This window comes from Ursus maritimus, unplaced genomic scaffold (assembly GCF_017311325.1).
Source record: "Ursus maritimus isolate PB19 unplaced genomic scaffold, ASM1731132v1 scaffold_7, whole genome shotgun sequence".
Classification (NCBI taxonomy): Eukaryota; Metazoa; Chordata; class Mammalia; order Carnivora; family Ursidae; genus Ursus; species Ursus maritimus.
In genome coordinates this window covers 40,511,549-40,526,351 of record NW_024426885.1, presented here as the reverse complement: position 1 = coordinate 40,526,351, position 14,803 = coordinate 40,511,549, and the positions used below count along the sequence as shown (strand labels likewise).

General features: G+C 47.1%; 1 protein-coding gene across 1 annotated transcript in view; it reads right to left on the bottom strand.

The window, feature by feature from the left end:
- Positions 1–14,803, bottom strand: part of FRMPD2 (FERM and PDZ domain containing 2) — a 77,013-nt gene that overhangs the window by 26,790 nt on the left and 35,420 nt on the right. Inside the window, exons 14-18 of the mRNA XM_040623772.1 lie at positions 12,492–12,639; positions 6,879–7,095; positions 2,949–3,049; positions 1,738–1,830; positions 51–158 (exon numbers count right to left, since the gene is read on the bottom strand). Of these exons, the coding sequence (XP_040479706.1) occupies positions 51–158; positions 1,738–1,830; positions 2,949–3,049; positions 6,879–7,095; positions 12,492–12,639 (667 nt within the window). The remainder of the gene's footprint in view (positions 1–50; positions 159–1,737; positions 1,831–2,948; positions 3,050–6,878; positions 7,096–12,491; positions 12,640–14,803) is intronic.

The following is a 14,803-nucleotide window of genomic DNA, read 5'->3' as shown; positions in this document are numbered from 1 at the left end:
GAAAGAGCAGTTCCTTAAGGCAATGTCTCTGGCAATTTAAAAAGACGTACCTGGCTTGATCTTTTTAGCTTTCTCAGCTGGTCCCCCAGGTATAATAGAAGATATAAAAATGCCAGGGTCAGCTTTGCCAACGCCTTCACCCTCGTTCATAACAAAGCCTGTAATCCAATGATATTTAATAAGATGATACTAAATGATTTTGCAGCCCAAAGAGGTTCGGTCATTTGTGTGAGGTCGCACAGCTACCAAGGGGCACTGCTGATATTTCTAGCTAAGTCCTCTGAGTCTCAAACAGCTCTTTCCACTCTGTGAGACACGTGGAGAAAAGTTGATTGCCCCCCCCCCATCAGTAAGCACAGCAGAAGCTAGGAACACAACCCATCAGATTTTGCCCCGGTAGATAATCAGAAATAGGAAAGAGATTGTGTTTTTATTTGAGTATAGTTGAAACACAATGTTACATTAGTTTCGGGTGGACAGTACAGTGATTCAACAAGTTCATACATTGTGCTGTGCTCACCCCAGTGTAGCTCCCCTCTGTCCCCGTGCACCTGTTACAATATCGTTAACTGTCTTCCTTACGCTGTGCCTCTCATTCCCATGACTTACCTATACCATAACTGGAAACTGTATCTCCCACTCCTCTTCACCCATTTTGCCCACCCCCCACATCCCTCCCCTTGGAATCATCAGTTTGTTCTCTCTCTTTATGGGTCGGATTCTCCTTTTTGTTCATTCATTGTTTTTTTAGATCCCACATATAAGTGAAATCATATGGTATTTGTGTTTCTATGTCTGACTTACTTCACTTAGCATAATACCCTCTAGGTCAACCCACATTGTCTCAAATGGAATGATCTTATCCAGAAAGAGACGATTCTTAATAGAGTGTCTTGTCTCAGTGTTTTGTTTCTTGTGCGGTTTCTCAGGGCCTTTAAATGTAATAAACAATAAAGATGTGAAAAAGATTAACTATTCCTTACCATCACTAAGAATCTAAGTATACTGCAGAAAGGTTGTCACATGGTATTAGGATAAAAAGTCTCTCTTTTTTTTTTAGAGAGAAAAAGAAAGAGCAGCAGAGGGGCAGAGGGAGAGAGAAAAAAAAGAATCCTAAGCAGGCTCTGTGCCCAGCACGGGTCCCAACGCAGAACTCAATCTCATCACCCCGAGCACATGACCAGAGCTGAAATCAAGAGTCAACCATGAGAGACTATGGACTCTGAGAAACAAACTGAGGGCTTCAGAGGGGAAGGGGGTGGGGGAATGGGATAGGCTGGTGATGGGTATTAAGGAGGGCACGTATTGCATGGTGCACTGGGTGTTATACACAACTAATGAATCATCGAGCCTTACATCAAAAACTAGGGATGTACTGTATGGTGACTAACATAATATAATAAGAAATTATTATAAAAAAATAAATAAATAAATAAAATAGCTCACTTAACTAAGTGAGCCACTCAGGCACCCCTAAAAAGTCTCTTTCTATCTTGTACTTAAATTCTCAAGATACGAACCCCCAAATCTTATCAGGCTTAAAAGGAAAACTTTGCCCCCAAAGTCCCATTATTTGTTAGGGACACTTAAAGTGAAGAAAAAGAAGTGATCACTGAAAAAGGCACACTGGGAGAGAGTCAAGAGAGGGGAGTAGAAAAGTCAAAAGGGGAAATGGCACACGCCTCCCTTCTGCCCAGAGGGAGAGACTGGGTCTCACCTACCAGAAGCCTCTCTTACCAAAACCACGACGTGGATCCCGGGTCAGTGTCACGTGCACGATTTCTTGTTCCGGTTCAGCTATAAAGCCCTTTCTCCTGTTATTTTGTGGCCCTAGAGGTGGAAACAAAGTCACATAGTGCTTTTTCCCCAAACCATCGGAAACCACATACAAAAGGGGTCAACAGTATTTTACACACACGCGTGCTCAGGCCCACACAATACCGGGAATGGATCACTGAATACACACTTCCAATCCCCTCTCTGGGTCAGTGTTGTCTCATCAAGAGCAGAGGCAAGAGTGGGGGCAGGGGACATGGGGCTCGTTTTCTATACAACTTACTATAGCTATTTTTTCCTGCATTGGTCTTGGGACAAGACAGAATTTGAGCAGCGATGTATTGTGGGCAGTGAAAAGTAAAACTAAGGTTAGAGCACAGAGATGGGATAGCGAAGCCTTCGCTTCCTGGGTCTCTAATAATCAGAGGCAACATGGCCCCACAGATCAGCAAGGGCACCCTGCACAGTTTCCCCCTGAGCTTGGGTCTTGGAGGGGACCCAAAGCAGGGCCCTGAGGTCATTCTGGACAAGCCGGAGTCCTGGGGTGGAGCGCGCCAATGCTGACCACAGAGCACATGGGCAAATCCCCCAGTGTGACCCACCACCCCATGCTCTCCACATCTCTCCCCCGACCTCCAATCCCGGGGACCACAGCAGAGCCTGGCGACAGTTCATGGTAAAGAGCTGCCCAGTGGTGTTCCAGAGTCAATCCCCAGGCTTAAGTTTAGTCAAGTCTAAATATTTTCTCTAGTTCTGGAATCTTTCTTTCCTTTCCCTGGGGTCTTCCCCAGAGGATGTACGACAGAGGAGAACACTGTCTCCCCTGTCTATGTTTTCTGGTGAAGAGTGAGAGGTGATAATCTGGGTCCATGAAGATTGGAACTGAAGTGGACAGCGCATTTCTGACTCCACAGCAGGTGCCCCTCAGGCTGGACCAGAGCGCTGAGGACCTTCACTGGCACTAACACATTTCAGATCCACCTGCCCAGCCCAGGCCGAAGGGGGACTGCAAGGGCTCTTCCTGACCATAAGTAGTTTTGAAATTAATTTAAAAAACAAAAAGATTGTGACTGTTACTGGGAAGGAAAAAGGAAGTACCAGCAACAGCTTCCAAGCAAGGTCACGTGCAAGGTTTCCTTTCTCCCAAACTTGGCCCACACCCCGGCGCATACCCCTGTGCACATTCTCGACAGACGGCCCGGAGGTAGGGTCACACGTCCTTGGCTTCTGGATCAAACAGATGGTCTCCAGCTGCTCCCGACCCGCACAAGGGCTGCAGGGAAAGGCCACAAGATGAGAAACGGCAACTCTAAGAGGCACCTTCCTGGCATTTCTGCGTCTGGGTGGCGGCCTGCGGAAGGCAGCCAGGTGACCCATTGACAGACCCCATCACGGGCTGACCTGGTTGTCAGAAGTGTACTGGGAAGAGTAGCTTTGGGGCCTTTCTGTCTCAGAGGGGACCCTAGGGTCCCCTCAGCCTCCTGTAAGCCTCCTGCTGTCCCAACTTTGAGTTGGGTATGTGCCCTTCAAAACCTCCTTTTCCTTAACCAGAAAATAGGAATAATATTCTTGTTCCCCATGCTTGTGAAATGATCATACACCATTGGCTCCAAAACAAGGTAGTAAGTATGGAGCTTAGTGGGTCCCAAGGTCATTTGCTTCTGTCTTGAGTCGGGCTGGGCGCGCTCCAGTGCCCCCACGATGAGTGGCCCTGCGGCCTCCACACAGTAACTTACCTGCTTGATCCCTGCAGGCACTGGGGTCGGCCTCCCCCTCATCACACCAAGCTTAGAACAAGACCCTTTCATGCAGGCACGCAGCTGGCCTTGGCTGAGTCAGTATTCTAGTAAACAAAGAGGACACTATGCCCTAGGAGAATAATGAATTCAGGGGTGACATGCCCCGCCCCCAGGGTCAGCTGTGCACGAGAAAAGCTGCACGGAGGGATGAGCAGAGTAGAGAGGGCACAGCCACTGGGGCTCAGAGCCCTGGAAAAAGCCAGCGCTGGGCCTCCTCGGAAGAAGGGAAGGCCAGGAAAGTCGACCACCTGACAGATTTGGCCCTTCATCACCCCAACCGGCCCCGAGCTCTGGGAGCTCACGCCAGCCCCACTGCTTCAGGCCGCAGGACGCGGGCAGGGCTGCAGCGCGGGCAGCTTCCCACTGAGCCTCTCCCTGTCCCCTCCGATCTGTGGTGCCAGGTGCTCTTGGCATGCAGCCTGGCACTGTTCAGAGGGGCCAGGGCTCGAAAGGGAAGAACAGTAGTGAAGGGGGAGAGAAGGCGGGTGCAGGGGCGAGGGGCAAGCACAGAGCCATTCTTCAGAGATTAGAAATGAGGCCTCAGCCTGGGCTCCTGTTGATACTATGCATTTCAGCAAGTTCGACCCTAGCTGACGGAGCACCTACCAGGCGTCAGGCCCTGGCGTGGCAAGGTGGATCTGACAGGGGCTCTGCCTTCCGGGGGTCCCAGCCCACTGCATGATGTGGGGCAGGTGCATTCCCTGCCAGGTAGAGCTGACCAACATGCCCAGCAGGAGGCACAGGCTTTAGAGGAAGGCAACACAGTCCTGGAGCAGCCGAGAGAGGCTATGAGGACAAGGTGGCATTCGGGAGGGCCTTTGGAGAAAGGGAAGGACTGTTATGCCCCAGGTTTCTGTGGCCTACCTGATCTGGCCACAGGTGCCCTCACTGCTTAAGAAGGCCCAGGACTGGCACTTACTGCCAGTCAGCCATAGAAGGACAAACTGTGATTCCACTCACATGAGGCAGTGAGAAGAGTCAAAGTCACAGGGGCAGAAGGTAGAATGGTGGTTCCAGGGACTCAGAGGGGAGGATGAGGATTGTTGTTTAATGCATATAGTTTCAGTTGTGCAAGATGAAAAGAGTTCTGGCACCCTCCCCCCCACTATCCCCACCTTGCCTAAATGTGCGAGAGAGTTAATGCCTCCCACAGATCACATTTCAGCAGAGGGGGTAGGAGCCAGTATGTAAGCCTGTCCCTCAGACAGACAGTTCGGGGAGGTATTCTGCATACTTCTCATTGGAATGCAGGCCTGGTTGCCCACACCAGCTGCTTTGATGACACTGTCCTCAGTGTCAGAGGGAGAGGGAGAGGGACAAGCAGACTCCAGGCTGAGCACAGAGCCCATCGTGGGGCTCAATCCCACGACCCTGAGATCATAATCTGAGCCAAAACCAAGAGTCAGACACCTAACCGACTGAGCCACCCAGGCGTCCCTGCCCTCCTTTTTTGGATTTTCCCTCCCTGTCTCACTCTCTGCACTCACTCTTCCACAAAACCAGCTGCCCCCAGTCATTGTCTCAAGCTGTGCTTCTGGGGACCGTCCAGCTGGCCGAGGACCCAATTTCCCTTTCCATTTTACCAGTAACCCCCACAGTGAGTTATGAAGGGTCCTGAAAATGTGGCATTTGTAAACTGAAACGAGAGCAGTGGCAGGGTTTACTGAGGCCTCTGACTCAGCTTTCTATGGAGAAGGCTGGCTCCACGCAGTGCTGTGAAGGCCCTACTGTGCGCACCCACTGGCAGACCCCTGGAAGCCCGCCGTCCTCGGGAAGGAGCCTTTGCAGTCCACACCTTCTCAAAGTGGCCTTGAGTCCGTCACGGCTTCTTCAGGCTTCTCATCTAGAATGTGTTGCTGAGTCCTATCAATCGAGTGACAGATGAAAAATGGCCAAGCACTCTTGGACGCTCCCACATCAAGAGGTGGTCTCTTTCTGCAACCCTTGAATCTGTGCTGACCTGGGAGTACGTTGACCAAAAGAGGCTGGCAGAAGTGACACTGTGTCAGCGCCAGGCCCAGCCTCTAAGAAGACTGGCAGCGTCGCCTTGGGCCTGTGCAGCCGTGAGCTGCCAGCAGGAGCCTGAGTACCTGGCTGGAGGCACCATGTGGGGAGGTCCTGAGGCCGCATGGGGAGCGACAGGTGCCCGGCGAGCTCAGTGTCCCAGCCATCCCTACCAAGGGGCCACACATGTAAGTACAGCCATCTCGGAGCCTCCAGACCAGTCCTGCTAAGCGCCAGCAATGACCCCAGGCCGTGCCACCTGAAGAGGAAGAGTCACCCAGCTAAGGCCTGCCTGAACTTCTATCCCACAAAACTGTGGAAGAGAATAACAAAAGAGTTGATGTTCTAATTAAGCCACGGTGCTCTAGAGTCCTCTGCTACACAACAGCCCGGACACCAACGGTCTGCCTCCATCATGACTGATTCCGTTCACGCCCCATGGTGATGCATATTTGCATCAACAGAATTGGAGGCAATCTCCTAAGAATTACTTTGAGATATATAATACTTTTACACATAAAAGAATTGCAGGTGGACAGCTAGAGACAGACAGACACCAGAGTTCAGACGAATCATCCATCTCTTGCTGAAGCAAACGTACAACTCATTCCAAAGAGCAGCTCCTCCAGCAACCTTCATTGGTCACGTGCTGCCTGTGAATCTCTGCTATTTCTAGAACTTGCAATGTAAGTATAATCCAACTTCTAGGCTATTTTTAAGTTTATGGATCCGTGTGTTATAATGTAAAGTCGTGTTTAGAAGCTCATTATTTTCACTTATGAATTAAATGACAAGCCATCCATCAGCCGAGAAAGCAGCACAGCGGAGAGGTTAGGAGTCTCCACTCCAGGGCCGGCGGCATGTGCTTGAATCCCAAACTCTCCATTTCTTCCCCAGGAACAACCGGGATAATGATAGAAACTACTCCACAGGGTGGTGAGGGTAAAATCAGGTGACGTGTGCAAGGGCTTGGAACAGTCCCTGGCTCATGATAAGACCAAAGAAGCTTTTACGACTCGTTTATTTTGTTCTCTTAGGTTTTGTCTCACCACCTAGTACTTTCTCTACCAAAACATAGAGCAACCCCATGGGGGATGGGATGTCTGCCCTGCAGACTTCAGCAGAGACTTTGCCCAGGGCCCGCCTTCAGGAAATGTCTACGGAATTAGTTTGTAGTTGAATGAATGGATATTTCCCTTACACATCTAACATCCCTTAACAATTCCTTCAGGTACAAAATGCTCTGGAGTGCCAAGTACAAGACGGTTTGGGCTCAGAGAACAGATGTGTCAAACCCACCTGCCTCGGTTTCCCTGTGCCGCAGTCTCCTTGCTGGTTTCCAGAGGGTAGTTATCCAGCGACGTGGGCAGCAGGACCCCTGCAGCAGCCTCCAGCCTGGGCGCGGGTGGGAACAGCGCATTTTCTGAGCTCGACAATCTCTGAACCCAAGTGAGAGGCTTGGACTGGACCAGGTGTGCAAGACTCACATTGGGCATTTGCACACGTTTATCACGGTCTGAAATTTGGGAGAAAAACATGAGCAACACAAATACACACAAGCACGACGCTGGACGTATCACTCTTGGGGCAACAACGCATCCCGGGTTCTAGTGCTGCCTTTCTTTCTGTGCAGTCTGTCCTCAGGCTGACTCGGGGTTCTTGTGGTTAGTCCCGAGGATGCCAAGCCTTCCTAATTAGCATTTGCTAATGAAAGCAACCTCAGAAACACAGGAAGGGAAAGGAGATGCTCTCCCTCCCCCTGTCGCTGATGGGCCCCCAGCCAAGGTTCTGATGGGTGTGAACATTCACGGCAATGTCACAATAAAACTGGCAGAAAGAGCCTGATATAAAATTTACTGCCGCCACCCATTCTGCTTGCTGCCTTTACAAAACCGTCCCCACAAACGTTGTAACAAATGGGTCTTCAAATTACCTGGACTCCCAGATTAGGCTCTGGCCTGTGGAATAGAAATTAACCTCCACACAGTTTAGCTTCCCTGGTAATATTAAGATCCAGTATTCTGAAATATGAATACATATCAGATGTATTGAGTCTCCCAGCCTTGAACTTCCCTTCCTCCTTCATGCAGGAAGAGGTAACAAATGGCTCTAATGAAGTCCTTAACTCGAGAGCACGCATGTAATGTACTCTCACAACTATTCATGTCATTCATAAGAAATCGAGATTTGATTGATGGAGCCCTTAAATTAGCCAGGCTTTATAAAGCCCAGTTTGTATTGTGAAAAAGGAAAATGATGACTAAATTCTGGCCATCTGCTCCCTGCTGAAACAGAAGGAAAAAACGCTCAGGCACATGGCGCCTCTGTGGCTCTGGGTTTGTCTCTGTGTGTGTGTGTGTGTGTGTGTGTGTGTGTGTGTACGCATGTGCAAAGCACGGTGAAGGACTTCCACGTTCAGGGGGTCTGTGAGCATGTACTTTCTCAAGCAGAATCCCCCCTTCTCTACAATGGTGTCTGGTCCCTGGCCAGGGCTGTGCCCACTGAAAAAGGTAGCCTTTCAAAAATACTTCTTGAGAACTTTCTGTGTCCGTGGGGCATTTGGGACTCTCACTCACACAGTGGGCAAGAGAGAACAAAGGACTGTAAGCAACTTGAATAGGACCTGCCGCTTTTGCACGAGTTGTATGGTATCTTACCCCAGAGCTCGGGCACATTCAGACACAAAGCAACTACGGTAACGTCAACACCAACGACTCATGTCTGCCGAACGCTTACATGTGCTAGGCACAGCCGTAAGCACGTTATCTCTATGGTCTCCTTCAAGCTTTACACTAACCCTGTTGGGGTAGATACTGTTATACCCATTTTATAGAGGAGGAACTGGAGGCTAAGAGAGCTAATAATTTGCTCAAAGTCCCAGGGCTTGTAAGTGGTAGAGCAGGACCTACACTTGAGTCGGCCACCTCCACAGTCCACACTAGAAATGGAGGAGCCCAGGATACGGAGACAAAAACAGTAGCAGAGGGGATTCATCCGAGACATGCCCAGCCTTCTGATCACCAGGGCCCAGAGGGACAGTCATCTCAGGCTTAATTATGGATCTGAGACCTCTTTGTGTGTTCAGCGGCCTGCAAGACAGCACGCAGTGTAGCTGGAGAACAAAGTGGAGGACTCAGGGCAAGACCTATGTCAGGGTTCAGGCCAGGTTGGGGAGAGTCTGACTTGCCTCTCACAGGACAATGGGATTGTCCCTGCAGACAGCAGAAATCCCCTGCACATTTTCAGTGTGGAAGAACATAATCATATCGGCGCTTTGAAAAGGCTGAGAGCAAGACAATTAGAGGGACATGACTGCCAGTGGCAAGTCCCTTCAAGAGCACTCGGTGAGAGGTGGGATGTGACAAGAGGATGCAGGTTCAGACCCCCACCCACCCACCCAGTTTCTTGCACAGTGGGGGGGTGGTCTCAGTTGAACAAGACAAAGATTGTGGTGGTGAGAGTTTATGGAAGGATGAGATCAACTGCAGACTCGCTGGGTCTAGAGGACCACACGGGGCCATAGATGGACATGGCCAGTTCTTAGCTGGATGCAATCACTGAGCATGGCGTCTGCAGAAAGAGTTTCTACTACAAAGACACTTTTTTAAAGGCAAAGAAAAATTATCTAATTTTTCCAAAGAAGACATACAAATGGCCCACAGGCCAATGAAAAGGTGCTCAGTATCACCAATCATCAGAGGAATGCAAATCAAAACTACAGTGAGATGTCTCACCTGTCCAAATGGCTACTGTCAAGAAGACAAGAGACAACAACTGTTAACGAGGATGTGGAGAAACGGGACCCCTCGTGCACTGTTAGTGGGAAGGTAAACTGGTACAACCACTACGGAAAACAGGATGGAGGTGCCTCAAAAAATCAAAAATAGAACTCCCATATGATCCAGCAATTCCACTTCTGGGTATATACCTGAAAGAAATCAAAACACTACCTCGAAGAGATCTCTGCACCCCCATGTTCAACTGAAGCATTATTTATAACAGCCAAGATATGGAAACCACCGAAGCATCCATCAACACATGAGCAGCAGAAGAAATGCGCATATGTATACAGCATATATATGATATTTTTCCGCCATAAAAGAGGAAATCCTGCCATTGGAGACAACACGGAAGGACTCTGAGGGTATTCTTCTAAGTGAAATAAGTCAGACAAACAAATATTGTCCATTCTCACTATATGCAGAATCTAAAAAGCTGAACGCATAAAAGCAGAGGAGACTGGTAGTTGCCACAAGCCGGGGGGTGAAATGGGGAGACGTTGGTCAAGGAGTACAAACTCCAAGCTGTACGATGAGTAAGTTCTGGAGATCTGATGTACGGCATGGAGAGTAGAGTTAACGATATTGTATTATATCCTTGGAAGTTGTTAAGGGAGTAGCTCTTAAATGTTATCACCGCAAAAAAAAAAAAAATTGTAATTATGGGAGGGAATGGAGGTGATAGCCATCTTATTGTGGTAATCATTTTGCAACAGATAGGCATATCAAACCATCCCATTGTACATCTTAAACTTACATATTTATGTCACTAATAATTCAATAAAGCTAGAAAAAATAGAAGAAAATAGCATCACATGGACCTGGCCCAAAAAAAGAAAAAATCGTCTGAAATAATTCTTTTAATGCAAATGTTAAATACTGAAAACTCTTACGATGGTAGAATTTGGAGTTTGAGAGAACAGTGCATTATGAGTAAAGCAAGCGTAGAAGGACTAGTTTCACAAGTGAGCCTGTGGACCTTTATAAATATTTTACATTCACTGACATCAGGCAATAGAACAATATTGATGACGTTTCACATGGCATCTCAGCAACAGCAGGTAAAATAAAGTTACTTTACATTCATTCTCTCCAGCTCCCTGCAAACACGCTAAAACTGCCGCTCCGCACCTTCAATGAAGTATTTATGGTTGATTTGGGTTTGCTGCTAATCCCATGTCCCCTTTATTGTCTGTTTGGTTCTGCATCCCAATGCTCAGCGAGGTTGTTTCCTGATTGATCCCGTGTCCCAGGCCCCCAGAACCCAGTATTCACTGTCCCCCTGGGAACCAGCCAGCACAGAACCAAACCCCCATAAGCAGAAGCTACTGTTAGTACTCGTGAGAGCAATGAACACGGGACCCGGAGCGAGAAACGTCACACATACTGTCCCTCTAAAGCCTCCCAGACACTAGGGGCCTCACCCGAGGACACTGAAGCTCAGAGAAGGCAAGCGAGTGGCCCCAAGGCACACAGCTAGTAAGTGTCACTGCCCTGAGTCCGCTGGGCTCCAGGGGCCATATTCCAAGTCAGGGCTTCTCAAACTTTTCTGTGCATCCAAATCCCCTGGGCTCCTTTTCAAATGCAGACATATTCAGTAGGTCTGTATAGGGCCTGAGATTCCGCATTCCTGGCAAGCTCCTGGGTGATACGCGCACGCAGAGACCACTGTATGAATATGAAGGCTGAAACTGCTATATTAAATGGTTCTTTTTTCCAGCTAAAGAAGAAATAGTGCTTAGAGATCAACAGCAAATGTGCTCCATCCGACGCTCAACGCCAAACCTCTCTAGTCCTAAGGTCCCCGTCCTGGCAGGATGCGAGAGGCGTTACTGACCAAGTGGAGAGCATAGGCACCAGGCCTCAGGGAGCCACAGGTTCAAACCTCAGCCCCGGCACCACCCGGCTGGCCCATGACTTCACTTCTCCGAGCTTCGGACCACTTCCATCACTAATGCTGGTGCCTACCTCGTAAGGCTGCCTGATAATTGCAGTTTCGGGAAACAGTGTATTATGAGCATAAACGAGATAATTCATGGAAGGGTTTAGCGTACCGCCTGGGAAAGTACTCATAACAATAATAAATAGTTCCTTAGCCCTTCCTAAATACTCAGTAAGTATTAACTAGTCTTCTATGATGTGTGGCCTCATTTCACCTAATAGTCTTTCTCCTAATTAAAACCATTCTACATGCACATTGTTGAAAGTTTGGAAAACCCTGAAAAACACACAAAAAAGAAAACAATCATGCCCGTGTGCCGGACCCACAAAGGTAGTAATAACCCATGAAGTACTCTGGTGCAGTTCGTTTCCATACTCTTTCTTTCTTGTTCCAGAACGTGTTAAAACCAACCAAGTTACTATCCTGGTGGTTAGGCCGGTGCTTTCCAGGGCAGTAGGCCCAGGTGGCCATTCACGTTTAAACATGTCAGTTAAAATGAAAGAAAACAAACCAAAAAAATGTAGTTCCTCGGTTCTGTGTGCCACCTTTCCAGTGTCAGTAGGTACACACTGGTAGTGACCCCAGAACAAACAGTGTGCAAATTTCCATCATTGCAGAAAGTTCTATTGGCGCGAGATATGACTTCGTATTTCGCGTTTCCTCACTTAGCGCCAAATTGTGCACATTTTCACGTGTCGTCATTCTCCAAAAACTGACTTTTAATGTCTAAATTATAGAGCTGTGCTCTGATTTATTTCACTAGTTTTTGGAGACTTGGGTTGCTTCCAAATGGGCACTGTTATAAATAGCGTCTAGTGAACGTTCTGGTGAACACCCATGAGCGTAAACGTCTGTGTACTTTTATATTTATCACCTTTGGGTAAATATCTGTCTGCAAGTGAAATTGCAGGGCTCACAGACATGAGCTTTTTAAAGGCTTTTGATATATACTCCCAATTGCACTTCGAAAGGATTGTATCCATTCAGCCTACCCCCCCGCCGTGTTATTTATTTTAGCATTTACCAGTGGAAGAAAAAAAAACGTATTTCACCTTAATGGTATCTCTTGAGTCATTAGAGAGATCTAAAACTTTCTGGAGGTTTCTGGGTCAACTGTAGATATTTATACATATATTTCTATGAAATAACAAACTTTCTAAACTGGAGGTTGAGAATATAGTGTCTACTCACCAGCTGCAACGGGCAGGGAGCTGGACTGAGCATTAAACCCATGCTGAGCAGAGCAGAGTCCCAGTAAATATTTACAGGTCTTGGCTGAATCAGTGACAAACGTGTGCTTTTTCCCAGTGATGCTGCTTGTGATGGTGAATTTCTTTCGCTGAAGGAAGCAAAGACAGGTTTTCATGTGTTGGTTATGTTTACCAGCCGTTGAAGCATAACTATCCAGAGTTATCAAATGCTGGAGCCCTCAGTTCGAGATCAATGTACTAGGCATCCAGAAGTGTATGACAGATGTCTGACCATGGCCCAGTATTGTTTCTTAGATTACAGAAAACTCCTCTTTTAATTTTTTTGTCTTCATTCACAAAGCAAAAGTGTGTTCATCGGAGATACCACCTTACGCCAGTTAGAATGGCAAAAATGGACAAGGCAGGAAACAACAAATGTTGGAGAGGATGTGGAGAAAGGGGATCCCTCTTACACTGTTGGTGGGAATGGAAGTTGGTACAGCCACTCTGGAAAACAGTGTGGAGGTCCCTTAAAAAGTTAAAAATTGAGCTACCCTATTACCCAGCAATTGCACTACTGGGTATTTACCCCAAAGATACAGACGTAGTGAAGAGAAGGGCCATATGCACCCCAATGTTCATAGCAGCATTGTCCACAATAGCTAAATCGTGGAAGGAGCCGAGATGCCCTTCAACAGATGACTGGATTAAGAAGATGTGGTCCATATATACAATGGAATATTACTCAGCTATCAGAAAGAATGAGTTCTCAACATTTGCTGCAACATGGACGGGACTGGAGGAGATAATGCTAAGCGAAATAAGTCAAGCAGAGAAAGACAATTATATGGTTTCACTCATTTATGGAACATAAGAAATAGGAAGATCAGTAGGAGAAGAAAGGGAAGAAGAAAGGGGGGGTAAACAGAAGAGGGAATGAACCATGAGAGACTATGGACTCTGGGAAACAAACTGAGGGTGTCAGAGGGGAGGGAGGTGGGGGAATGGGAAAGGCTGATGATGGGTATTAAGGAGGGCACATATTGCATGGTGCACTGGGTGTTATACACAAGTAATGAATCATGGAACATTACACCAAAAACAAGGGATGTACTGCATGGTGACTAACATAACATAATAAAAAAATTATTATAGGGCGCCTGGGTGGCACAGCGGTTAAGCGTCTGCCTTCGGCTCAGGGCGTGATCCCGGCGTTATGGGATCGAGCCCCACATCAGGCTCCTCCGCTATGAGCCTGCTTCTTCCTCTCCCACTCCCCCTGCTTGTGTTCCCTCTCTCGCTGGCTGTCTCTATCTCTGTCAAATAAATAAATTTAAAAAAATTATTATAAAAAAAAAGTGTGTTCATCGGGCAATTGCTAACTGCCAAGAAGCGCACTAGGTGAAAAGCATATGAAATGACTCAGGTACAAGTTGGCCCTCAGCAAAGAGTGAACATAACCCTCAGTGTGCATTTCGAAAGTCCATAAAATACACCTATAGTTCTCATTGCACAAACTCCCAGAAGTTGCAGACAAAATTTCAGCTAGCAGGTTTATAGAAAAGATCGCTGTATGCGTTCTCATATTCTTGCTGTTATGGGAAAGGCTCTGTTCTAAGTGCTTTCTGGATATTAATTCATTTCATCCTCAAAGCTACGGAATGACAGAGGTCATACAATTGTCCTTATCCTACAGATGAGGAAACACACCAAGAGTCCTCAGAATGTAACAGAATTCAGGTCACATCACCAGGAAATGCTTCCCCACGTTTATACCTTCAGGGCCCACATACAAAGTGATAATATTGTACAGCTCAGTGGGATGAACTGGAGAGGATTATCTATATGGGATTGTCTATATGGAGCTTTGGGGAAAAAAATCCGTGACTATTTTCAATACATAATATTAATAAAAACAATAAAATGCAAAGTAATAGAGATGATATTAAATATGAATTTATATATAACTTCTAAATAAAATCTCTAGTCTAGATATTCTAGATATTTCTATAAGAGCTTTGAGCTTGCTCTTAGAAAGATAATTTCTATAAATACAGGGCTTATGCTTGAAAGGATTCCCTGGAACCCCTGATCCTTATTAATGCTAATCCCTTTTAATTCATAAGAGTCGCCATCCACAGGGTCAAATATTAACAAAAGGCAGATAATTATTCATTACTTTTCCTCTGAGAAACTGTTTTTACCCATAACCTAATTTTAAAAAACTTGAGCATTTTCTAAATATTCTTTCACTTTATTGACATATGTAATGTTGAAACTCCGGCTACTGATGCAAGTGAATTGGAGCCCCAC